We start from the raw sequence: 27,499 nt of genomic DNA on the forward strand, positions 1-27,499 counted from the left end.
AAACCCTGTATCAAAAAACCAAAAAAAAAAAAAAAAAAAAAAGAGTTAATAAGAAGACTGAGCTACTAGGCCAATTAGTTTATAATTTTAAAAAACCACGTAGTTTATTTGCTAAACCCTGAACTCCTCTTGCCCCTTAAAGAGGGTCCCATATAGACTAGGCTGGTCTTAAACTTACTATGCAGCCAAAGACAACCTTAAGCTTGGGATCCTTCTGCTCCATCTTTTGAGTATGGAGATTGCACCACCACCTCTGGTTTATGTGGGCTGGGGAGCAAACCCAGGGCCTTAAGCCTGAGGGTTCTTTGAAAGAAAAGGTTTTATTGAGCTGCTACAGAAATCAGAGAAAAAGAAAGGGCAGGTCTTGGGGCACAAGTGCCCACTGAGCCTGGCGATTGGGACTATTCAATGTGGCCATCTGCCATCCAGCCTCATCTTCCTGAGTGCTGAGACTACAGGCATGCACCATACACCTTGTTGTGAGTTAAGCTTCTCCCATCACTTTTCTAGCCCTTTTAAATTCAGGAAATCTCAGAATTTTTCTTGTCACATTACCATTTTGGAGACTTTCTAGTTTTTCACAATTATGAATAGTGACATTATAAATGAATGGCATTTATAAAAAACTTCTGAACTATTTTCCACAGCTCCTACAAGCTAAACAGAGGTCCATTTGCTTCATGACCTCATGAGCACCTAAACAAAAAGCTCAGAGCTTTTAGAAGCAGCATTTGATTGAGATGCTATTTTGTATTTCTCTAATGACTAATGATGATGCATTTTCATGTTTTCTTGCTACCTGCATCTCTTCCTCTGCCTGATTTATTTATGTATTTATTCATTGTTACTTTAAATTACTTTATCAATTTCTATGTATGGGTGTTTTGCATGCATACCTGCATACCAGTATGCCCTGGGAGACCATAAGAGGGGCTTGCATCCGCTGGAACTGGAGTTGCAGAGGTTTGTGAACAGCATGTGGGTGCTGGGAATTGAATATGGGTCCTAAAGAGTCCTCTGCAAGAGCAGCCAGTGCCTGTAAGTGCTGTGCCATCTCTCCGACTTCTATTATTTTGAGACTGTCTCACATGTTACCGTAGTTGGCCTGGAATTCATAGAGACCCACCTGATCTGCCTCCCAAGTACTGGGATAAAGGCATGAGCCACCATGGTGAGTTTGCCTATTTATTGGATTATTTTATTATTGAGGAGCTAAGCTTTTTTGAGATAATTTAATTACAATATCATTTCTCTCCCCTTCATTTTCCACAAACCTATTCATCAGACAAACGTTTTACACTTGGTTTGTTATTGCATATGAACTGTTTGTTTGTTTGTTTTTTGAAACAGGGTTTCTCTGTGTAACAGTCCTAAGCGTCCTGGAACTCACTTTGTGGACCAAGCTGGCATCCAACTATGAATCTTTATTCTTTCTTTTTTTCTTTTTGAGACAGGTATCACTGAACAGCTCTGGCTATCACATCACCTAGCCCAGCTGTCTTTTCGTTCCCTTTACAGTGGTTTTAAAGAAGAACTTTAAGTTCTGATGGATTCTGATTAATTTTTCTTTTGTGGATCATGCTTTAGTGTTGAAGCTAAGAAATTAAAATGTTTTGAACATTTAATTTAGTAGTGTACATGTGTACCTGTGCATATGTGCATACAAGTTTACAGGCCCTTTTGCTAGGAAGTTTTATCTAACTGAAGGTCACAGCTTGTTTTCCTTTGTAAATTTTATGGGTAAGTAAATTTTCTTTTATTTGTTCCATCCTGTCCTGTCCTTTTATTTGTTCCCATTTATTTCATTTTACTTTTGCTGCTGGAGATTGGATTTAGGGCCTTATGCATTCTAGGCATACACTCTACCAAGGAGCTACAACCCCAATGAGGAAGTGAAAACATACAAAATGGATTATTTAGGAGCTATGGTGCATTTATAATGCAGACGCCAATGACACATAATGTTGTTACTGACAGTAACTCTTGTGAGAATTCACTGCAGTACAGTCCTGATTTTCAGCAAGATAGCATTTAACTCAGAGACAACATCCAGATATGACAAACAAAGGTGAACAGATGCAGCACTTTTTTCCAGTCACTTTGGCCAACAATGCACAGCTAACCTACTCTTGGTGTGACACTATACTTTAAGGATAATTTGCTTTATCACGAAATCCCAGGTGCAATGTCACTCTCTCTTCCTGCTTCCTGCAGATCTCTCAGCTGCCTCTCCAGTACCACATCTGCCTGTGAGCTGCCTTGCTTCCCACCATGATGATAATGGGCTAAACCTCTAAACTGAGCCCCAATTAAATGTCTTCCTTATAAGAGTTGCTGTGGTCATGGTGTCTCTTCACAGCAATAGAAAACCTAACTAAGACAACAGTTAACTATTTTTCATATGGAATAAAACCAGGAAGAAAAATTTTACTTAAATATACACACTGGTAAATAGTTCTTACTTCTTTTGAGTCCTTTGACTTGACTCGGTCCAAGTCACCCAATCTCATTTTTATTAGATGCCCTGTAATTTCAGACATCCGCCGCTGATCTGAAGGTAAAAAAAAATAGACCATTACTTTTCATGAGAACCACATAGTTCCTATTTTTCTAGAAAGACTATAATATTACAAAGGTTTATGAAAATGTATTTTGTTCTTCATTTCAGGTACACACTTCTGCATATCTGTGAAGAATTTGGGTAACATGTAGCAAATGACTAATATATAGACAGCTGTACTGCCTTTCAGACTCCTGGGTATGGCTGGTATGTCCCCAAAGGATCAAGTGGTACAAGTCTGACCCCAAGTGTGGGAATATTGAGCGGTGCTGGAACCTTTTAGGAGATAGGGCCTGGTAGTTATCTGATTGGGGCCAACAATCCTAGAGGAGACCAATGTAGTTATTATGTGACTCTGTTTAATTCCTGTAAGGTCACATTGATACAAAAATAAACTTTTTTGCTTCCTTTCTTGGCATGTGACTGCTTCCTCCTAAACACGCTCCCTATGAGTCCCTACTGGGACTGTAGCCAGAAGCCAGGAGGCTTTCACCAGAGCCAAGGAGACACTGGTACTGTGAAACTATAAGCTAACCAGGTGGTGGTGGTACACACCTTTAATCCCAGCACTCAGGAGGCAGAGGCAGGATCTCTGTGAGTTTAAGGTCAGCCTGGTCTACAGAGCAAGTTCCCAAACAGGTTCCAAAGCTACATATAGAACCCTATCTTGAAAACACAAACACACACAAACACACACACACACAAGCTATAAGCTAAATAAACTGTTCTTTATAAAAATACTCAGCTTATAGTATTTTGTTACAAGAACAGGAGACTATGACAGCTTAAAACATATTTGTTTTTACAGTAAAAGTTATAAGTACAAACAAGTCTAAGAGACCTCAATCACAGAGGCAGAGACAACACACGACCCACTGGATGGCCCGGTGATGCCACTCCGCCTGGGGCTGGAGACCGTGCACACTGAGCTCTTGTTTTAGAGCCTTTACCACTACTCAGCGCTGGAGAGACAGCTTAGGGATTAGGAGCACAGACTCCTCTCCAAGAGAAGCCAAGTCTGGTTCTCAGCATCTGCATCAAGCCCAAATGAGGCAGCGGACAACTGCCTATAACTCTAGCCCCAGAATATATCACGCCCCTTTCTGGCCTCTAATGGTTGCTACACTCACCACCCCCAAATGCACACACAACAATAAAAACACTGGTATTTATACCTAACTTTATATTACTCAGACAATAAAATTTACCATCTTCTCTTTGTGCGTCCTGGTTGAACCTCAAGGATCGTGTGGCGTCCCACTTATTCTTCTGCATGCTCACACTGTTGGATAAAGGACAGAAACATCCACTGCCGCTGCTGCAAGGGGCACTCCAATACAGACCCCGTCTCAAAACCAAGAACCAAAGCAAAGCAAAGCATGGGTTTCCAACTGGATCAAGGAACCAATACTCACACGAAAGGAGACACATCTCTAGAAGTTGACTAAAAGAAAGAGAAGAAAACATTGTCTAGTCAGAGAATATTCATTGATTAGTGTTCTAATTAATTGTAAGAACAATGTACATTTATTGAGTACAAGACACTACAACACGAGCCTCCAAAACTGTTATTTCATTTAAACCTTGCAGCAACAGCTGGGAGTGGTGGTGTCCACCTTTAATCCCAGCAGAGGCAGGCAGGGCTCCATGAGGTGAAGGCCTGGCCAACACTGTAAGTTTCAGGGCAGCCAGGGCTACATAGTAAGACCCCATCTTAATAAATAAATGAAAACAAATAAGCCTTGCAGCACAAGGTCTATTATAGTGAAGCAAGCTCCATATGACCTTCATTGTAAAACAGAGAAGAACTTCCTCAAAGCGAAAAAAATTAGACTGAATGTCTATCTGTTGAACTTGGAACCTTAAGTTTATTAAGTTGGAACTCTTAAAAACTTAACCCACTCATCCATCTGCAGGTCTTAGTTAGCTAAGATGGACGTGCGGTCCGTCCAGTCACAGACCGAGCCTTTCACACAGGCGTGGAGCTCAGGGCTTCTCCTTAGCTCCCTGCAGCTACTACTGTTCTGTCAGCTCTGGAGCTTTTATCTCTTCTGCGGCGCAGGAAAATACGAGCAAAGCTTTAGGTCATAAAAAAGATACTTCGATTTTAAAAGTCTATATACTGTTTATAAATATGTACTTCAGCACGTGTAATGAAAAGTGCCAATTAAAAGGAGCAATTAATCTTACTAATTGCGTGAGCAGCTCTCTATGGATGGTTTATGCACATGGAAGGAAATCTGTGTACATCCCACCCTTCCACACAAGGGACGGCACACTCAGCCAGGCACTGCTTTTCACCTTCCAGCGGTCCCTGTATCTTCTAGATCCTCATCCACTTACATTGCTAGCGTCCCTGTTATTCACTCTCTATGTGGACTTGTGTAGGCTACACATGCTTGTCTACTTCTTAAATGAACTATGAAACTGCATCAGGTTGTCTAGTTACCTTCTCCAGCGTCTTTTCTTTCTTTTGAGAACAGGGTGAAGACAGCTGCTTTTTTGGTTGCTTCGTGAACTTCTTCGGCTTTTCCCTTTTCCCTGACAAAGAAAGGACAATACAAGAAGATGAGTGCCACCCCCGCCAATGTCACTGCTATGTCCAAACAGAACAACACTTAGCCAACAACTCTATTTTTAAGAAAAAGAAAAAAAGACCACTGATGTCTAAACAAAACTCAAATACATGAGAAAGTCAAACTGAAGCTGCTTCATGGGGTCATTTGAGTCACATCTCTTTGTACTTGGTAAAAATCTTCGAAGAAAAATAAAGAGTGCATAATAAACTACCGCTTTGTATGTTAACTTAAAATGTCATGGAAAGCTACATATTTATTTAATCTAATTTGACAGTGGAATTGTCCTCTAAGTCCAAGATTTTTATTTAACAAATAATATCACCTAGAGAAAACACACTTTGAGGATAAGGGACAGAGGTAGTTCATCACGACACATGCAAAACTTCACGACGAAGTTTGCTCAGGAAGGACACAAAGCAGGAATGATCTTGGGACACGTCATGTTCTGGACAGTGGCCTTCTTAAGTCAATACCCTGAGTCTGTTCTGGCCAAGAGTGAAGTGGAATGTGGGTATGGGGAAAGACGGGGCATAGGCGGCACTCTGGAAACAAAGGCTCAAGGCAAGAAGAATGGACTCGCTATCTCTCACAGCTCTTATGTTCCACGTTTGCTCTGTCCTTTTTCAAGGGGAACCTTGTCACTACTGCTCATGGGAAACCTGTAAGGTATGATGTAAATACGATGAACTTGGACATATCACAGTAGGAAGCAGCAAGATTAATAATGCCAACCAAGAGTTGTAGCTCTGCTAGAAGACATAGAGCAGGATATGTGCTAATGGGATGGAGTGGGACAGGGATGGGCAAGTCCTTCTGAGTTAAGTGATAGAAAAACAACAGAAATTTTACCAAAGCTATTCAAAGTACTGGAAAATAATCAAAGTTAGGCACAGAGTTAGGCAATTTATACAGAAAACTTGGTGAGGTAAGAACTGTGAATTTGGGGTCCTCTAGCCTGAAGATCCTTCCCACAGGGCAGAAGGCCTGACCAACCCCAGGGGAAATGACACAGTCCCAGGAAAAGAATCTAACTCTGAAAAATGAGTATAACTCCGTCCAAATGCTTAGCTGAGACTTTTTTTCCAAGACGGGTTATCTGTGTAGCCCTGGCTGTCCTGGAACTAGCTCTGTAGACCAGGCTGGCCTCGAACTCACAGAAATCTGCCTGTCTCTGCCTCCCAAGTGCTGGGATTAAAGGCATGCACCACCACCACCTGGCAACAATGTGTCTTTTTAAGTTAGAAAATGGAAGGAGGTGAGAAATAAAGTGATGGAAAAGTCTACAGTGAATTCAGTGAGTATACAAGACACACAGATGTGTATTCATAGTCTCAACAGTGGGAGAAAGGGGAAGGAGGACTGTGAGCTGAAGGCTAGCTTTGTTTACCAGCAAGGTCCTATATTAAAAAAGAAAGTCATCTAGGAGTTGGAGACGTGGATCAGTGGTTAAGAGCACTGATTGTTCTTCCAGGGGAACTGGGTTCAATTCCCAGCACCCACATGGCAGCTCACAACTGATGCCTGTAACATCAGTTCTAGGGGCTCTAATACTCTCTTTTGGCCTCCATGAACATCATGCACATATAATCATAAGGAAAATCAGAAAATACCTGACTGACTATAAACCCAGCTGGGCATGGTCTACACATCTATAATTCTAGCACTTGGGAGGCTGAGGCAGGACTGCCTTAGGGCTAAGGCCAGCCTGGATTACATATCAAGTACAGGTCATTACATTACACAACAAGGACTGATCTCCAAAAGGAGAAAAGAGAACAAAACAGGCTTAGGATGTAGCTTAGTTGGTAGGATGCTTGCCTAGCTTGCACAAAGAGGGTAGAAAAGGCTACACAGCAAATTATAACTAGCCAAGGACATATGGGACCCATCTCAAAATAAAGCAAACAACTCCCTCCAACCCCAGTGTGTGTGTGTGTGTGTGTGTGTGTGTGTATGTAATCAAAATAAAATATGTCAAAATCTGTGAAATATATCAGAGTAGCGTTCAGGGTAAAACAGTTTTAAATATACCCAGATTTCTTTAAAAGTAAAAAGAAACTAAAAATCTAGTTGGGCGTGATGGTGCACACCTGTAATCACAGCCACACCAACGAGCCAAGCTTCTACCTTAAGAATTAAAAACACACCTTCCTAGCAGTGAGGACTTCCCTCAGAGAACATGCTTTTGATAAGAACTGGCTTCATCTCTCTCCAAAAGAGAGAGGAAGCACCAGAGGAGCATCTGCTGAGAGCCCCAATTCCTACTTCATGGATGCGGCATGCCTGGATGCTACAACCTTCCTGAATCTCTACCCATGCACAAACAGCAGTCTCGTGCTGGCTGCTCTGTTGATCTGTCAGCCCACACAGGAAAAGCAAACTGACAGGATTCTCCTTCAAGAGGAAGCACCCCTGAAAGCACTTTGGTCCACAATGAATGGGAGCCATCCCAAAAAACACATTTTAGATATTAAAAAAGAATTTAAAGCAACAAAAACCTCAGCTCCAAGTAACCATAAAGAATGAGATACTATGAAAGCAATGCCTAAACAAACTATGGGAACTGTCTGACATCACATCTGAGTCTTGGATGAGTAACTCCAAACCAAAGGACCACGTAGAGATCCTTGAGACACAAAGGAACACAACTTTATACCAACAAATTAGGTAAGTTGGATACAATTTCTTCAGCTATATGCATTATTAAAACAGATAAGAAATTGAAAACTTGAGCAACACTACAACAAAGAAATCAAATACATAATTTAAAACACTCTATGAAGAAAATTCCAGGCCCACATAGCTTCGCTGCTGAATTTGATCAGGATTGGTGGAAGGAGAATGCAGAGGGCTGCGATGGAGAGAGGGGCACAGACTGGGGCCACTGCTCAGCGATGGAGCACTTGCTTGGCAGCCAGAGACCCTGTGCTCCGTCCCACGCCGCCTCTCTTCCCCTACAAAAAAGTCAACAGTGCACTTCCTAATTTAGGAGGTTATGACTAACTTGATATCAAAACTCAAAAACGAAAAAAAATCAATAGGCACCAAGAAAAATTTATTAGTCATATATAAGCAGGTCAAATGGTATAAAACATAAACGAAAGAATGGAGCTCACCCCAAAAGGGCAATGGACCACTTGAAAAGTCATCATTACTATAGTGACATAATAAAGGGAGACTTTATACGATTTTAACAGTCAAAAAAAGAAAAGGGCGGGGCTGAAGAGATGGCTCAGAGGCTAAGAGCACTGGCTGCTCTTCCAGAGGACATGAGTTCAATTCCCACAACCATATGGTGGCTCACAACCATCTATGAGATCTGGTGCCCTCTTCTGGCGGGCAGGCACACATGCAGACAGAACATTGTATACATAATAAATTAATTTAAAATGCTGCTTTTTTTAAGAAAAGAAAAGAGCATTTGATAAATTACAACATCCATTCACTACAAAAAACTAGAATACAGAAATAGAAATGGGTTTTCTCAACCGAGAAAGGCATTCAGAAGTCAGTAATTAATATTAAAATTGAGTGGCTAAAGGCAGGAGGTTTGTAATGCCTGATGGACTGAGAATCCAACTGGGTCTTCTGGAAGAGCAAGCGCTGCTAACCATCTTTCTAGCTCTTTTTAAGAGTAAAGACAATATATACCGAGCAGAGCACCAGGGCTCATTTCTCTCCGCGTTTGTGTGCACGTGTGAGCACTACGGCACACATGCACTTGTGGGGGTCAGAGGGACAACCTACAGCACCTGGCTCTTTCTCCCACATGGGTCCCAGGTATTGGCTTGGCAGCAAGTGCCTGTAGCTGCGGAGCCCTAGGCCAGCTTGGGCTGGGAATCTTAAAGGATAAGAGCTTCCTTTCTGAGCAACTGTACATGTAGACATCGAACTCCAACCACCCACACCTTGCTTCTGAAGATTCAGAAAATACCTCTCCACAAATAGTGAGGGTTGACTTTAACTTAGAAACCATTACTTTGTTTCTTGGCCACTTCTTCTTCATCACCAACTTCATCCTCAGTGACCTCGGATCCAGTGGTGTACTCTTCCTCTTCTGAGAACAGCGACTGCTGTTTCTAGAGGGAGAGAAAAGCACACCTGACCAACCCACACTACGGTGTCAGGAGCAAACTCCCGAGAACTCATTTCCCTAATTTCTTGGATGAGTCAAGAATGGACTATAGAGATGGCTCAGTAGCTGTGTGTTCTTCTCTTCTGAAGGACACACACTGGACGCTTAGCACCCACATCATGTGGCTCACAAGCGCCTATAACCTGAGCTCTACAACGCCTCTGGCCTCTGTGGATGCTCAAATGCATGTGTGTGCACACACAAACACACATACAGGTTCTTGGGAGGTCAAGGCAGAAGGATGGTAAATTTGAAGCTAGCTTGTTCTATATATGGAGAATATGTCTCAAAATAAACAAACACAATCCATGCTAGTAATCCCAGCACTGGGGAGGTAGAGGCAAGAGGACCAGGAATTCAGTCATTCCAGGCCAGTCTGGGCAACATGAAATTATCTGAGAAGCCAAACAAAACCCAAAACACCCAACAACAACAACAAAAATAACTTAATAGAATTGTCTTAATATCATAAGTGTGATGTAATCACACTCGTCTATTTCATTATTTAGTCTGTGGACATGTGCGGAGGTCAAAAGAAAACTTGCAGGAGTTTGTTTTCTCCTGCCGTATGGCGGGCCCCCAGGGATTGAACTCAGATCTTGAGACTTGCTGGCAAGCACCCTTAACTACTGGGTCATCCAACAAGTCCCTAAATGTGATTTAAATATGACTTTAACCAGGGCCTGGAGAGATGGCTCGGTGGTCCAGGGTTTCTGATACTCTTTTCGGGCATCCAAGGGCACCTGCCACTGGTGACACACATACATTTAAAATGTCTTGTAACTAGAATCCTGTCTCAGCTTCCCAAATGGTGGGACTGCAGGCCTGAGTCACCACATAAGGCTCTATCTTTTCGTAAATAATCTATGGCATTTTCTTAGTAAGTGCAAAACCGGAAAGGTGGTCAAGATGACAAACATTTAGCCAAGGTTTATAAAATAACATGCTAAGATTTTATTATCAAACTTCAATATGGAAGCAAGAAGTTCACAGAAACGGAATCCAGCGGCTCACTTACCAACTGCAGCGTCCAGTTTTTCAGTGACAAGAACTGAAAGGCAGAGAAGCAACAGTCAACAAACCTGCATGGCTACAAGCATGGTTCACTTCAGGCTTAAAATTATTTAAAACAATCTTTAACACCCCCGCCCCCCGCCCAGAATGGCTACCATCAAGAAAACAGATGACAACAATGTCAGTGAGGATACAGGGAGAGCGGGGGCTTACAGTTGTGAAGCCCCTATGGAAATCAGTATGGGGGCTCAACACATAAAACCAGACCGGCTACACGACCAGCAACAGCACTCTGGGCGCAGACCCAATAGACTTCAACTCAACACCTTCCAGAGATTTCGCATATTCAGGCTTACTGTTGCACTATTCACAAAAGCCAAGATACAGATCAAGACTAGATGTCGATCAACAAATAAATGGATAAATAAAATATGGAATTTAATGTACTATAAAAATGGCCTCTGCAGGAAAATGGACACAAATGGAAATCACCATATTGAGTGAAATAAATCAAACTTAGAGAAATATTACCTGTTTTCCTTTATACGGAGAGCCTAGGTTTCAGATTCTATATGTATGCATGTATGAACGTATGTATATACTTACACTTGTGTGTCTGTAAGTCACAGAGTGAAAATGGCAACGTTATGTTGAAGGTGGAGAATTCATCTTCCTGAGAGAATTTCCCTGCACCTAACTGGGCCCTGGATCAGGTGCTCGTACAACACTGTGGTGGATCTGCCCTCCTCCCCACCCATCTCCTCCCTTCCAGCCTTCTGTCCTCTCTCCTCTTCTTGCTTTCTCCTTGTCTGTCTCCTCCTTTCTCTGCTGTCTCTCCCCCCTCTCCCCCTACTCTCTCTGCTCTCATTCTCCCTCCCCCTCTCCCCTACCTCCCCTGCTCTCTCCCGTCTCTTTCCTACTTTCTCACACTCCCCACCTCTCCTCTCACTTTCTCTTTACCCCTCTCTCTCTCCCTCTTTCTTCTTCTCACTATTGAGGGAAATCCTATCTTCATCACTGGGAGTAGTTTCTGTGCTGAGAGCAGTGTACAAAATGACGAACATGCTCATCCCCTCTTGCTCTTGCCCTCCCTCCTCTCTGCCTGCTTTCTATGGGCTCTTACACGAGGGTAAACACGGTGGGTGTGCTCCCCCCCTCCCCTCCTCTCTCCTGCCCCCTCACTCTGCACCCTCTTTCTCTTTCCTCACTCAACTGTCTCCTCTATTTCAAGTTTGCATTTATTTCAAGTTTAGGAACCACATAACTATATAGCTTGTATTCTCAAGTAAATTCTACATCCACCATGAAAGCCAACAAGTTAATAGATTCCCTGGGCCTTAATAACAAAACTCAGCTGAATAAACGGAATCAAAGCTCTTCTGGTTGATGTGAGATTCCCCCGTATGTTGTGACTACCACTGGTTAATAAAGACATTGTCTTAAGCCTGCGCAGGGCAGAACAGAGCTAGGCAGGGGGGAGGGGGGTGCAGGCGGGCGGGAGAAGGGGAACTAAACGGAATGCTGGGAGCCCCACTGGAGACAGAGGCCATAACTTTACCTGATAAGCCACAGTCACATGGTGATACAGATTAATGGAGATAGGTTAAATTAATATGCTAGAGTTAGCCAATAAAAAGCTAGATCTAATGGGCCAAGCAGTGATTTAATTAGTACCATTTCTGTGTGGTTATTTTGGGAGTTTGGGCAGCTGGGAAATGAATAAGCAGCCTCCTACTACATCTGATCACCTTTAATTTTTTTTTCAATTTTAAAACTTTTGAAAAATAAAACATGTTCTTGAATAAAATACAAAATTTCATACTAATGTATTAAAGAAAAAGAAGGGACCAAAACACGCATTTATATTTCCTTCATTTCCCAGTTCATTATTTTTCCATGATAGAAAGCCTGAAAACAAGGTTTTTTTCTAAACTTTTACCAGCCGTCAATTCCTGGAGTCAAACAGTCTATTCCCTGTCACTCTCCACACTTTCACTCCCTCAGCACAGCGTCATGTTATAATTGGATAACCAGTTCAATTTTAATTTCAACAGTCCAGGCTCCTGTCAGAGACAAAGGCCATCAGTTGTTTTATATATACAGTAAATACAAAAGTTACTCACAGCATTGAGCTCCCCCATTTTGGTGCCCCATGGTGTATTTGGTTCCAGTAAAACATCATATTCCAGGCCTTTCTCATCACAGGAGCCAGTTCCAGGATCACTTGAATGACAAGAACATTTTTTGTAGAAAAACATTCAATTTCTTACCACTTATAGGAGGGCCAGAGAGAAGGCTCAGCTGCAGGGGACTGTGACCATGCCTGGCTCCCAGGCACTGCACACACACTGTGCTCAATACGCATGCAGACTACCTTGTTCTTACAGACACTGCGTGTGGCTTGAGAGACACAGTCCTGATCCTTATCTCTACAAACAGAAGTGTTCGCCTGTGAGGCTGTCACTTCAGTATGTACTTTCCCTTGCTTTCTGAGACAGGGTTTCTCTGTGTGGTCCTGGCTGTTCTAGAACTGTCCTGCTCTGTAGACCAGGCTGGTCTTGAACTCAGAGATCCTCCATGTCTCCCTCCCGAGTGCTGGGATTACAGGTGTGAGCAACTATGCCCGGAAACATTTCCATCTATGTCAACTTAACACAAGCTACAACATTTGAGAAGGGAGCCGCAATGAGAAAATACATCCATAAGATCAGGCTAAAGCCAAGCCTGTAGGACATTTTCTTAATTAGTGACTGACTTGGGTAAAGGGTGGGGGACAAGTCCATTGTGGGTGGGGCCTCCCTTGGGCTGGCAGTCCTGGGCTCTATAAGAACCATGAAGAACAATACAATAAGCTGCACTCCTCCAGGGTCTCTGCATCAGCTCCAGTCTCCAGGTTTCTGCCCAGTCTGAGTTTCTGTCCTGGCTTACTTCAAGTGATGAGCTACGATGTGGAAGTGTAAACCAAATAACTCTTTCCTCCCCAACTTGCTTTAGGTCATGGTGTTTCACTACAGAAATAGAAACCCTAACTAAGACATCCCCCCTTCCCAGCGTGCACACATGTGTAAGCGCGCGCACGCGCACACACACACACACACACACACTGCAATGCTGGGATCACACCAGGTCCTTGTACGTGTTAAGCAGATGTTGTACCTTCAGTTCAGCTCTCTGAAACGGTAGCTGCAGGAGGGCTGACACCACTGATATGGGGAAACTGTGCAGGGAGGGGAATCATGAACTGGAAACCACTGAATAAAACAGAAAAGTAGTGTTTTTCCTCACCTAGCCGCATCTTTAAGAAAAGGCACAAGAATGACATCCCTGTGCTTGTATAGATCGTCCAGTATTCTAGTAGTCAGACAAGACGACACATCATCACTTTCTCCTTGATCATGAAGAATAACCATGTGGTCCCTTACCTTACAGCCCTGCAGACAGGAGAGACACTGTTAGAGGCAGGCTCACTATAAAAACAATCGTTCAAGAGATGCAGTGCTTAGCCATAAGTGGGACACCTATGGAACATGTCACACCCATCACAGAGAAGGAGGAGTGTAAGACCAGAAGACATGCTGTGAGATGCTGTCTTCTGGGTATGGCAATGGATGCTACACTCATGAACTCACAGCAGATATGGTTATCTGGTTGTGGTGGTGTGAATGAGAATGGATCCCATAGGCTCGTATGTCTGAAATCTAGTCATTGGGAGTGGCACTACTTGGGAGGGATTAGGAGGTGTGGCTTTGTTGGAGGAAGTGTGTCACTGGGGATGGCCTTTGAGGTCTCATTTGCTCAAGCTAGACCTGGTGTGGCTGTCTCCCCTTCTGTTGCCTATAGATCTGGATGTAAAGCTCTCAGCTATTTCTCCAGCACTATGTCTGCCTGTGTGTTGCTCACGACTCACAGCAGCTGTGGCTGCCTGATAGGGCTGGTACAAGACTAAACTTGTAGTAAATACTCAGTCGTGGGGGGAGGGGCGAAGAGGAGCTTATGGTAGTGAAGGGCTGCTGGAGGAGAGGAAGTCATTGTCTTCAGTGATGGAGTCACTCACGACTTATCCATGCTCTGGAGACAGTTTCCAAACAAAGCCTATGTGAGTGAGCCTGGTCATGTCACACACAGAAAGACACGACAGTTTCAAGAGTGTATAATTTATCTGACTACACTCCTTCCTGCTCACTCTCTCCTGTCTCCTCTCTCTACTGTCTCACCACCTTCCTGCCAGGAAGTCCTCAGCTCCCTTTCATGTCTTTTGCCTGAACAAAAAAGATCTGAAAGCAAACTGTTAAGAGTTGCAACTTCTAAGAAGCTGGGGTGTGGTACGAGGGGTGCTATTTCTTTCTTTACTTCTGTAGGTACCCTCTGAAGTTTTTGTTTTGAATATTGATGTAGTTACACTTTAAAAGATTTGGCATAAAAACGTTAGGGGCACCTGAACTATAAAAGGGAATATTCAAAACTTACCTTTAGTTCCTCTGGCAGAGATAACCGGATTCAGAGGGTTACTAATAACAATAAAAGCCATGAAAGTGGGAGGAAGATGGGGTGGGGGCACTAAGGGGAGCTGGAGGGAGAAAGTGGTGGATGAGTATGACCAATATTCATCGTATAGATATAGGAAACTCCCAAACTTCAATCGAAGATTAAAACAAAAAATCTTACCTTTGTGAGCTGAGTGGGATCAAACCGGAGAACCTTCTGGTTACAGCAGGGGTAGACTCCAGTGCCCACAGTGCTCAGGGAACTTACTGTGGTGGAGTAAACTACCACTTCCGAGTGGTACTGACAGTGGGAGAACTCAATGCAGAGAAAAGCCTGGGTAAAAGAAGACATCAAAATCAGCAATTATCCCACAAAGAAACATGCCTCAAAAAGACTTTTCTGAAGACCATATATTACATGTCTCATTTATATAAAACACACAAAAATGGTCCATCGACAGAGGCTCAAAGGAGATGAACACTTGCCAGGATTTGAGGCAAGAAATCTGAGTGGAAGCAGATGGGCACAGGGCCCTTATGAGGTGATGGGAATGTACTAAAGTGGATGGCATACAGTAAGTGGTACCAACTCTGAAAAAAAAAATATGGATGAATTATATAACAATGAATTTTATAGTATGCAGCTATACTCCAAAGAAGTTTCTAAAAAGCAAAACCAAAAGTTCTTTACTAAAAACCCAGATGAGAAAGCTGATCCTAATATATACACCTAATTTTAAAACTCACCAATTTTTTTAAACTCCAGTGAAATATCAAATTATTTTACCTCACTTGGTTATTCTTTGATTTTCTTGATACTTAGTATTGGTATTAATAAAAACTGTGGCCTAACTTCCAATCATTAAAGAAAATAACTTGACATGTTTTGGTTATGAAATGGGCTCCCAATCCATATGTAAGTTCATAAAAAACTCAAATGCAAAAGTAAAATTAACACTTAGTTTAATAATAATGACAAATATACAAATGTGTTAGCAAGACATGGAGCAAGTGCCATGCTCATACACGGCTAAAGGAATGCAGAAGGACTCCGGAAATTTAGAAAATGGTAACTTAGATTATTATACTGCAGTTCTAATCCTGGGTAACCACTCAAGAGATCTAAAAGTCCGTTTTTATGAGAAAACCTGTATGGGAATATTTATAGCCATTGTCTTCACAATGGCTCTAAACTTGAACGGGCACAAATGTGCGTCAGCTGGCGAACAGTTAACACACCGTGTAATCCATATGACAGAAGGCTACTCAGCAATAAAAGGGGGAAATGGTTGTGGGCAACAACATGTTTAAATTTCAAATTCATTCTATTCGGTGAAAGAATTCCACTCAAGTAACTAAATATTGTATGACTCTATCTAATGACATTCTGAAAAAGGAGAAACTATCAATCAAACACACAGGTTTGATAGTGACTGTCAACCATTAAGAAGCAACTGATTTAAAAAAAGAGCACACGGGAACAATGAAATGTTTATGCCCTGATGGTGATAACACTATTGTATCAACCTTACAAAATGGATGAGTAATGCTCTCTATAAATATACTTCAACAAACCCAGGGTTAGCCCAGTGAGCAGGATGTACATATGCCCTGACTCTGATGGTCTGGATGACCTGTTCTTTCTTCCCTCTACTGAAAATCAAGTGAGAGAGAAATCTAAAGCAAGGGCATTCATATGAGATTTGATGTAGAAGAACTTGGATTTACATAGACTAATTAGGAACGATGGTGACTCTGTAAAAAGCCGTCCTATGTGCCTTCTAGAACTAACCTGCTTGTGCCTGTTATAAAGTTAAACTATTGAAGCCATGAATAGGACCGGGAATACAGCTCAGGGCTACAGCTTGAGAGCCAACTCCAGAGCCCTGGTACTGGGGTTCAGGGCGGGAACAAAGCATCTCGGGAATGCAATTAACACTAAGAAGCAGCCAGGTGTGGTGGTGCATGCCTGTGCACACACCTGCAGCAGCAGCAGCAGCAGCAGCAGCAGCAGCAGCAGCAGCAGCAGCAGCAGCAGCAGCAGCAGCAGCAGCAGGGAGCTGACAGGATCACAAGCTCCAGGCCAGTGCATGCTGCACAGAACACCTTGTCTTGAAACCCAAGACAACAAAAGGCCGAATGCCTCCGAATCTCTAAGGAAATTTATGGCCCAGTGGAGAAACAGTTTGGCTGGAAATAAAAGCAATAAAGAGTCTATATGTTTTACACTGAAAAACTGGATTAGATAACAAAGAATCTGTTGCTTTTCTGAAAGTCTGACAAGAACTGTTTGAGCAATAAACACAAGAGGAAGAAAGGACAAAATAACAAAAGAAACAGAGGCAGATGCAGACAATTTGCACCAGAACACTCTTCCTGCCACTGCTTTCTTTAAAATCTCACCTGGCAACACCTGGAACAAGTCAGCCAGTTGATCGTTCCCCACAAGCGCCAATATACATCTCTCCAAGATTTTAATTCTTCAAAAAGACTGTTCAAATACTCATGTACGTCCCAGGTTTTATCTCTGGAGAAAAAGTTCAATTATTTTAAGTGAGAAATACGTTTTAACCAAATGTCTTAACATTTGTGGCTTGTTTCCAAGAATATTCTTCAACTGAGTGTGGCATGGGCTACACTGAAAAACAGGTACAATTTCTTTATTCTTTAGACAACAGAAGAAGGTATGAAAAGGCTGATTCATTCTGATGAGCTGAACATTATTAAACAGCTTGAACAGGTCAACATGTAAGAAGCAGGCCATGTTGGTTTAAAGGATTTTTTATTTCATTTTTACTTTTTAAAAGTTGTTTACCTCTTATGTATGTGGATGTGTGTGAGTGCATGTGCCAGGACATGTGTGAGTATGTGTGTGTAGGTCACAGGACAATCTGTAGGAATCAGTTTGCTCCTTCATTTTGGGGATCTCCCAGGGGTTAAATTCAGGTCAGTAGGTGATGGATGTCTTTGTTGGCCATCTCATGAGTTCTGAGACCTTTACTAGAACTGTTCGTGTTGTAAGGTGTGCTGTTAGTGCTTCTAAATACCCCAATAATGTGATGGCTTATTACATTACTCTTAAACAGCATTTTCTACTTGAACAATAGTGTTAGACAACCAGTCTTCCTTATTTATATACATTTTAACAACCATCAAAGGCATAAACCATATTTGTTATGGCCACATGTAACTATACTATTTATTTGTTTGAGACAGGTTCTTACTAGATAGCCCAGGCTGGCCTGGAACTTGCTACACAGCTCAGTGGACCTCAAAAACTGAGTTCCTATTGCCTGAGTCTCTGGAATGCTGGAATTATAGGGGTAGGCTACCACATCCAGCTTCAAGGCTCCACTTGAAACTTTAAAAACTTTTGTGATTTTTGTGCTTAGTTCAGCAAATAATGAAGTATGAATATGATATTACAAATCATACAGGCACATCTGTCTTAAAAATAATTTACAGAGGCCGAACTATCCCCTGCGGCGCCAGCGCGGGGCGGCTCCGGACGCCCCCAGCAGACCCCCATCATGGGCAGCCAGAGCTCCAAGGCTCCCCGGGGCGACGTGACCGCCGAGGAGGAAGCGGGCGCTTCCCCCGCGAAGGCCAATGGACAGGAGAATGGCCATGTGAAAAGCAATGGAGACTTAACTCCCAAGGGTGAAGGGGAGTCACCACCCGTGAATGGAACAGATGAGGCAGCTGGGGCTACTGGCGACGCCATCGAGCCAGCGCCCCCTAGCCAGAAAGCTGAGGCCAAGGGGGACGCCCCCAAGGAGGACCCCCCCCCCCAAGAAGAAGAAGAAGAAATTCTCCTTCAAGAAGCCTTTCAAATTGAGTGGCCTGTCCTTCAAGAGAAATCGGAAGGAGGGTGGGGGTGATTCTTCGGCCTCCTCACCGACAGAGGAAGAGCAGGAGCAGGGGGAGATCAGCGCCTGCAGCGAAGAGGGCACTGCTCAAGAAGGGAAGGCAGCCGCCACCCCTGAAAGCCAAGAGCCCCAGGCCAAGGGGGCAGAGGCTAGTGCAGCCTCCAAGGGAGGAGACACGGAAGAGGAGGCAGGGCCCCAGGCTGCAGAGCCATCCACTCCCTCGGGGCCCGAGAGTGGCCCTGCATCAGCCAGCGCTGAGCAGAATGAGTAGCTGGGTGGGGGCAGGTGGGTGATCTCCTAAGCTGCAAAAACTGTGCTGTCCTTGTGAGGTCACTGCCTGGACCCGGTGCCCTGGCTGCCATCCTGTGCCCAGAAAGGAAGGGGCTTGTTGACCCCTTCCAGCCACGTTCCCTCCCTCCTGTGGATTCTCCCATCAGCCATCTGGTCTTACTCTTAAGGCCAGTTGAAGATGGCCCCTTACGGTTTCCCCAGTTAGGTTAGTGATGTGAAATGCTCCTGTCCCTGCCTCCTTCCTACCCAGGCCCCAACCCTGCAGAAGGCAATTGCTGACTTTTCTCTCAATTCTTTTCCAAGACGTTTTGTTTATTCTACTTCCGAAGCCCCTGAGCCAGAAGTGGGGGCTTATACTCCCAAACCCTGAGTGTCCAGCCTTTTCCCTGTTGAGTTTTTAGTCTCTTGTGCTGTGCCTAGTGGCACCTGGGCTGGGGGAGGACATTGCCCCTGTCTGGGTTTTATAACTGTTTTACTCAAGTTCAAACCTCCAGCTTGTGAATCCACTGCCTGACTTGATAGGCAAGTATTAGGCTTTGGGGCGGGAGGAGGTCTGTGATGTGAAACAACTTTTTGTTGTCTTTCCCCTACCATTGTTGTAAATAAATGGCCAAACCCCAGATTTGTACTTTCTTTTTCTAACTGCTAAAACCATTCTCTTCCACCTGGATTTACTGTAATATTTGGAAAAAGAATAAATGTTGTCCCCTTTAAAAAAATAATTTAGAGACAATTTTTAAAAATGAACCCAGGATGGCATGTTATAGCCTAGGTTAGCCTTGAATCTGCACTGACCCTCCTATATTATCCTCCCCAAGGCTGGAATTATAGCCTCGGAGAAACCACGGAGAAACCACGTCAGACTTTAAAAACAGTTTGTTTATTTAAAAAATACTCTTGCTGGATGGTGGTGGCACACTCCTTTAATCCCAGCACTGGAGGGCAGAAGCAGGCGGGTCTCTATGAGTTCAAGGCCAGCCTGGTCTACAAGAGCTCCAAAGCTACACAGAGAAACTCTATCCTGAACCCTCCCCCCCCCAAATAAAAGTATTATTAAGTAAATAAAAACACTGTTTTTATCTTATGCATTTGTCTGCATGGACGTCTGTGTATCAGGTGTATCCAGAGGCCACAGAGGTCAGAGAGGGCATCGGATGCTCCAGAACCGGAGCTGCAGAGGGATGTGAACTGCTGTGTGGGTGCTGAGGAGTGAACTTGGGTCCTCTGAAGAGCTTTCAGTGCTCCAAAATGCTGAGCCATCTCTCCAGCCCCTGCCTTCACTTTTCAAGTTCGTGGATTACATATATAAGCCACACTTGGCTATGGTTATAGGTGTGTGTGTGTGTGTGTGTGTGTGTGTGTGTATTTGCATAGTGGATGCATGCTTTCATGTGAGTATGTGCATACACGCAGGTTATGGATTTTTAAAATTACTTTGTATGTGTGGTAACCGCATGTTTGAGCATGTATATGGGTACAGTTGGCCATGCGTGTGTGTGAGGCCAGAGGATGAGATCAGGTGCCTTTCCATGTCACTTGCCACCTAACTGTTCTGAGACAGGGGCATCACTAAAGCTGGAGCTCACTGTTCTGGCTGCACTGGCTCATCACAGTGCTTCCAGGCTCCTCCACCCCAGCCTTTGTGTTACAAGCATATGCTGCCACATCCAGCTTGTTATGTGGATCCTGGGAATCCAAGCTCGGATCTGCTTGTACAGCAAGCACTTAAGGACTGAGCCATCTCTCCAGCCCACTTACACATTTTTAATACGTATAGAGAACCATCCAGAAGTAACAGTTAATATTTTAGAGGACATGTTCTTTAAAACGGGATATATATTTTTCACTCCAGGCTGGTCTTGAGCATTGTGTAGCCCATGATGACTTTGATTTTCTGTGATTGTCTCTAGTGCTGAGATTACAGGTAGGTGCTACCATGCCTGAGTTTTCCAGCACAGAGGGTCACACTTAAGACTTTATTATGCATGCTAAGCAAGCACTCTACCAACTGGATTGTGTCCCCAGCCTTTTAGTTTTGTTTTATGCATTTCACATGTTAAAGATTATTAAAAACTTTCTTTGTAAGTATATATTCTTTTCTAAGGACATTTTCCACCCTCCTTATTTTCTTTCTTTCAGGTATGCTAGGGATCAAACTTAGTGCCTCGTGCATGTTAATCAAGCACTCTATCTCTGAGCTACATCCTCAGCTCTTGGTTTTCCTAAAATAATTTCTTTTGTGTGTGAGTGTGTATGTGGGTCAGAGGACAACTCTGTGAGGTCATATGTCCCCTCCTATATTAGGTAGGTCCTGGGAATCAAACTCAGGTCCCCAGGCTTCTTAGAAAAGTTCCTATACTAGCTCAGTCATCTCACCAGTCCCAGCCCTTTTAGATTTTTAAATTACAATTAAAATTTTTAATTCATTTATTTATTGTGAGTGCCAGTAGAGGTCAAGAGGTCGGCTTAGGCAAGTCAATTTCTCCATCCACTATGAGGGTCCTGGGGATTAAACTCAGGTCGTCGGGCATTGTGGCAAGGACATTAACCCTGAGTCATCTCATCAGCCCCAGCCAAAAGCTTATTTTAATCTTATTTTTTTTTGGTATGGTTCTTTGACTGCATGCATATCTATGCACCATGTGCATGCTTGATACCCCTGAAGCTCAGAATAGGGCATCAAATCTCCTTGAACTGAAGTTAGAGTTGGTTGTGAGCCACCATGTGGCTGCCGAGAATTGAACCGGGTTCTCTGAAAGAGTATCTAGTGCTCTTAACTGCTGAGCCATCTCTCCAGCCCCAGGCAAGAGTTTTCTGAAACTGGTCTCAAATCTGCTATATAGTTCAGGCTAACACCAAACTCTCCATCCTCTGGCTCTGTGTTCTGAGTACTCGGGTATAGAAATACACCACCACAACCAGTTTAAACATTATCCTTGAAGGGTATACACTAAGAGCTGATTTGAGGGGCTGGGGTTATGGCTTGCCGGTTACTGTCCTTGGAGAGGACTCAAGTTTGATCCTCGGTACTCATGTCAGACAGCTAACTACCACCTACAGTGCCAGCTCCAGGGGATCTGATGCCTCTGGCCTTCCAAGGCACCCACACACATATGCCCCCATTCAGAGAACCAAACAAACATTTTAAAAAAGAACCAATTTGCTACATTTTATTTAGCATTATATATTACATTTTATTTGATTACTAAAAAATTATTTTGTGCATGGTTCCTCATCTGCATTCCCACCCATGTACCATGTGCATGTACCACTACATGGCTGTATTTTAGCCCACTCACTGGGAGTTCCTGGAAGGAGGGAACCTAGCTAGTATACTTAATATGACAATGAATGGCCTTGTTAAATGCTTTCATAGACTCAACAATACCTCTGTGTAAAACTTCCTAGCAACGGAATGCTATCAAAGAACACACGCATCTTCAAACTTTCTGTTCTTCTGAGACAGTTCACCAACTCAGAATGCAATCTTGTGTTAAATATAAGCATGAGTATGTATTATATGCTAATAAAGTATGCCAAAGTATGAAGAATAGATATAGAAACTCCACCCTTAATTTTTTCATTCATCAAGAATTAACTGAAAATAAATTTAGTTCTCTTGTAAAATTCAATATAACACTTAATAGATAATAAAAACATTAGCAATAAGTCACCTTAATGGTACTGACTAAAATATTTTTTTAAATTTTTTTTAATATTTATTTATTATGCATACAATATTCTGTCTGTGTGTATGTCTGCAGGCCAGAAGAGGGCACCAGACCTCATTACAGATGGTTGTGAGCCACCATGTGGTTGCTGGGAATTGAACTCAGGACCTTTGGAAGAGCAGGCAATGCTCTTAACCACTGAGCCATCTCTCCAGCCCCTGACTAAAATCTTTTAAGACTAACATATAATAACTTGCAACATTTTGAAGTTTTAGGACATTATGAAACACACCCAGTAAATACAAGGTAGTTTTTGCAACAACTTTGTTTTGAAGCAGCGTCTTTCTAAGTCAGTCAGAATACACACAGTGCCGCCCTAGTCCTTATAAAAGTATTTACACAGGAAGTGTACGGTGCCTGCATACAACTCTGACACTTGGGAGCTGAGGTAGGAGGGGGCAAGTTCAAAGCTAGTTTAGACTATACAGCAAACAAGAAACAAACCAGAAAATGAAGTTATATGTTTATAAGTATTCTTGAAATTTACACACGAAAACTAGATTATCTTCACTGTACCTTATGTGGACGTAGATAATATTTCCATGTCGGTCCACATTGATTTTTCCAGGGATGCAAGGGATTCTCCTCTCCGTTTCTCTGGTTAACAGTTTCTTACACAAACAACACCTACAACAAGAAGATGTCAAAAACACTCAAGAAAAGAATGAATGTAGTAAATTAAACAATGTAGCTATATTACATAGCATACAAAGACTATAACGTAGCTATATTACACAGCATACCAAGAATATAACATAGCATACCAAGAAAAATATGTTACCTGTATAATGTTGCTGCATTGTTTCGAGAATCTGGATTGAAGTACTCAGGATCAAACAGTCTTTCGATCTTCTTACAAAATAGTTTACTATTAAAAACAAATGGCCAATAAATTAAACGTCTATATTTAGCATCTTAAAGTTAGTGGTGTGTTTTCCCTCCCTCCTTTCTGTCTTCCCTGCCTTCCTTTTACATTATGGGTATGCGTCTCTGTGGGGGGTGTGCATATAAGCGCAGGTGCCCATGGGGGGCATCAAAGCCCCTGGAGCTGGAGTTGCAGGCAGATGGAGCTGCTGGACACTGGTGCTGGAAACTGAACTCAGGTCCTCTGTAAGAGCAGTATGTGCTCTTAAACATTGAAGCCTCTCTCTGGTCCTTCTACTTTATTTTTAAAAAGTGAATCTCTAACTCAATGTGGAGGCTGTCATTTTGGTTAGACTGGCTTGTCCAGTCAGTCCTTGGGATCTTTCTGTCTCTACTGCTCCAGTCTAGGGTTACACAGATAGATGTCCTAAGTCTGACTTTTTGTGGGTACGGGGATTTTCAAGCATACACAGCAGCCACTTTGTGTATGGAGCCATCTTCCCAGCCCTAAAGTTAGTTTACAGTGGTAAAATAAGTGTTGTCCTCATACATGTAGAAAATGAGACTAATACTTCCTAGGAAGTTCCTTTTGGGCATTTAATTTTTGCTATTCTAAGTAAATAAACCTATTGCTGATCAAGATTCTCTTTTTCTTATTATGTGTTTATTTATTTAGTGTGTGTGTGTGTGTGTACATACTCGTGTGCCACGGTACATACATGGAGATGAGGGAATGGTTTTCAGAAGTCAGCTCTTTCCTTTCACCATGTGGGTCCTGAGGACTGGATTCAGGCCACCAGTCTTGGCAGTACGTGCATTTAACCACTGAGCAATCTAGCCTTTTTTTTTTTTTTTTTAAAAGGCTGGGTCTCTTATGACCCCAAACTCACTCTACAGCTGGGGTTGATATTTAAACCCCGAGTACTTGCCCCTCCACCCCAAACGCCGTTCGAGGCTCATGCACTGTGACACCGCTTTTGCTCACATTTTGTGTTTTTCTGAAAACTGGTTTCACTATGTAGCTCAGGATGGCCTCTGACTTGGAGCAATCCTCCTGCATTAGCCTCTTGAGTGCTAGAGTTGTAGGACTATGCCACCGTATCTGTCAAGAATGGATTTTTTTTTGCCAGAAAATAAGCAGTTATCTGTCTTCCTTCAGGCCTTTATTACTGGAATATTCAAGATTTAAAAATTTGAGAATTTAACAACCCAGGTCTACGAATAACTAGGAATGTAATTTTTAGCAGCCTGCTTTTTGATCTTTATTTTCTTGTGTATAACATATGGCTAATGGGGCCAGCAAGGTGCAGAGAAGATAAAGGCAAAAGAAGAAAGACGGACTCTCAAAGGTTATTCTCTGACCTTCACCCGTGAAGTGTCAGGTGCCCTACTCACTCTAATGGTAAATCAAACAAAAATCAAATAAAAGATAAAAAAGTATGGCTAATCAGCTCATAAGGTTAATGAAGATTAAATTATATGTTTTTAAATAATGTCAGATGCAGTGTTAGGAAATAAATGCTAAGTACTTATTAAACATAGTATAACTGAGCTTGAAGTCTTCTACGTATGTCCTTCCTACCACCATTTCCTTAATGTATTATTTGTTGATCTTAAAGGCCAAATATGGATTTTGGATTCCATTCCCATTTCCAGGTATTTTGTTCTAGGTAATTTCATTACACATCCTTCCACTTAAGGGCTGAATTCTTGGATAATACTCTTCACTATCAATTTCTTTCTTTTAATGGCTCATTTTGATTAGCACATTTAAAAACCTAGTATTGCCTTACAAATATCCCCTCTTGAGCCCACTTAATGTACAAACTTATGCTCTGTTTTCTTTTCCTAAGCAATCATTCAGAGCAAAGGTCTGGAAAACTTTCTACATCCGGGGGCCCCACCTCCGCCCTCTACACATAGCAGGGTCCTCACATTTTGTCATTGCTTCCCCTTCCAAAACTTCCTTGAATTTACCTTCCTTTCCCTTACAGGGGCCTTAAAAGGTGCCCAACTGCTACTTCTCTGTCAACCCTTTAAGTAAGGAGCAGCCTTCATTAATAGTCTCTTGCTAACAGCAAATAAACCAGAATAGCATTTATAATAGCAATGAGAAATTAAATACCTAGGAATAAATAAGTATAAAGTTATAGTGTTTGCAAATCATAAGATTAGGTATTATTAAGATGCTAAAATCATGTCTGAAGAGATGTGCATACTGCCCTGGGAAGGACCCCTGTGTGATAGTAGGGACATCAACACCCTACACTCTCTAATGGAAAGGTCAACCAGACAGTAACTTAACAGAGAAATAAGAGAACTAACAGATGTCATGACTCAAATGGACTTAATAGACATCTACAGAACATACAGAACATTCCACCCAAATACAAAAGAATATACCTCCTACTCAGCACCTCATGGAACCTTCTCTAAAATTGACCACATATTTGGTCACAAAGCAAATCTCAACAGACATAAAAAATTGGAATAACTCCCTGTATCTTATTGGACTACCATGGCTTAAAGTTAGAATTCAACCACAACACTAATTACAGAAAACCTATAAACTCACGGAAACTGAACAGTGCTCAACTGAATCACCCCGGGTCAAGGAAGAAATAAAGAAATTAAAGACTTCCTAAACTTCAATGAAAATGTAGACACAACATACTGAAACCTATGGGACATTATGAAAGCAGTGCTAAGAAGGAAGTTCAGAGCACTAAGAAAATGGAGAAATCTCCAACTAGTGACTTAACAGCAACCCTGAAAGCTCTACAATAAAAAGAAGCAGAGTTACCCAAAGGAACAGACGACAGAAAAATAATCAAATTGAGGGCTGAAATCAATAAAATAGAAACAAAGAAAACAATACAAAGAATCAATGAAACAAAGAGCTGGTTCTTTGAGAAAATCGACAAGATAGACAAACTTTTTTCCAAACTAATCAAAAGGTAGAGAGAGAATATCCAAATTAACAAAACCAGAAATAAAAAGGGGGACATAACAACAGACACTGAGGAAATCCAGGCTAAGATCAAAAACACCAATGACAACTTATGCTGGAGAAGATGTGGAGTAAGGGGAACATTTCTCCGTTGCTGGTGGGAGTGCAAACTTGTACAGCCACTTTGTAAATCAGTATGACGGTTTCTCAAAAAACTGGTAATCAAGACCCAGCAATACCACTCTTGGGCATATACCAAAAGGATGCACAATCATACTATAAGAACATTTGCTCAACTATGCTTATTATTATATTATAGCAGCATTATTTGTAATAGCCAGAACCTGGAAACCACCTACATGCCCCTCAACCAAAAAAGGGATAAAGAAAATGTGGTACATTTACACAATGGAGTATTACCCAGTGGGAAAAAAAAGAAAAAGGAAAAAAAAGACATCTTTAAATTTGCATGCAAATGGATGGAACTAGAAAAAAAAACCATCCTGAATGAGGTAACCCAAACCTTGGTTACAAACCTTGGTGGCAAACATGGTATGTAGCCACTCATAAGTGGATATTAGACATAAAGCAAAGGATAACCAGTCTATATAGTCCATGACCCCAGTAAAGCTCAGTTACAAGGAGAACCCTAAGAGAGACATACATGGATCCCCCCAGGAAGGAGAAATAGACAAGATCTCCTGAGAAAATTGGAAGCATGGGTGGGGGGCAGGGAGGGAAGGAGAACCTGAGGGAATGGGAGGGTCGAGCTGGGGGAAGGACAGAGAAGGAGAGCAAAGAAAAAGATATCATGATTGAGGGAGCCATTTATGGAGCTAGCAAGAAACTTGGCACTAGAGAAATCCCCAGGAATCCACAAGAATGACACCAGGTAAGATGCCTAAGCAATTGTGGCGAGGGTGACTGAACTGGCCTTCCCCTGTAATCAGATTGATGACTATCTTAAATGTCATCAATCTAGCAACTGATGGAAGCAGATACAGAGATCCACAGTGGAGCAC

At 42.4% G+C, this 27,499-nt stretch overlaps 1 protein-coding gene and 1 pseudogene across 6 annotated transcripts in view; one reads left to right on the forward strand and one right to left on the reverse strand.

Moving 5' to 3' along the window:
- The window catches only part of Sanbr (SANT and BTB domain regulator of CSR), a 46,431-nt gene that overhangs the window by 4,279 nt on the left and 14,653 nt on the right, over window positions 1–27,499 (reverse strand). For all 6 annotated transcript variants that reach the window (XM_050140804.1, XM_050140802.1, XM_050140805.1 and 3 more), the window contains 12 exons: window positions 23,445–23,531; window positions 23,180–23,290; window positions 17,176–17,299; window positions 14,954–15,106; window positions 13,574–13,719; window positions 12,412–12,511; window positions 10,293–10,325; window positions 9,119–9,218; window positions 5,010–5,101; window positions 3,976–4,004; window positions 3,769–3,842; window positions 2,463–2,551 (listed from right to left, as the gene is read on the reverse strand). In XM_050140804.1, coding sequence (XP_049996761.1) covers window positions 2,463–2,551; window positions 3,769–3,842; window positions 3,976–4,004; window positions 5,010–5,101; window positions 9,119–9,218; window positions 10,293–10,325; window positions 12,412–12,511; window positions 13,574–13,719; window positions 14,954–15,106; window positions 17,176–17,299; window positions 23,180–23,290; window positions 23,445–23,531 — 1,138 coding nt within the window. The remainder of the gene's footprint in view (window positions 1–2,462; window positions 2,552–3,768; window positions 3,843–3,975; window positions 4,005–5,009; window positions 5,102–9,118; window positions 9,219–10,292; window positions 10,326–12,411; window positions 12,512–13,573; window positions 13,720–14,953; window positions 15,107–17,175; window positions 17,300–23,179; window positions 23,291–23,444; window positions 23,532–27,499) is intronic.
- Window positions 18,303–19,204, forward strand: LOC126500710 (MARCKS-related protein-like; annotated as a pseudogene).

The sequence above is a fragment of the Alexandromys fortis genome, unplaced genomic scaffold (genome assembly GCF_014885135.2).
Source record: "Alexandromys fortis isolate MF-2015 unplaced genomic scaffold, M_Fortis_MF-2015_v1.1 scaffold_7, whole genome shotgun sequence".
NCBI classification, from domain to species: domain Eukaryota; kingdom Metazoa; phylum Chordata; class Mammalia; order Rodentia; family Cricetidae; genus Alexandromys; species Alexandromys fortis.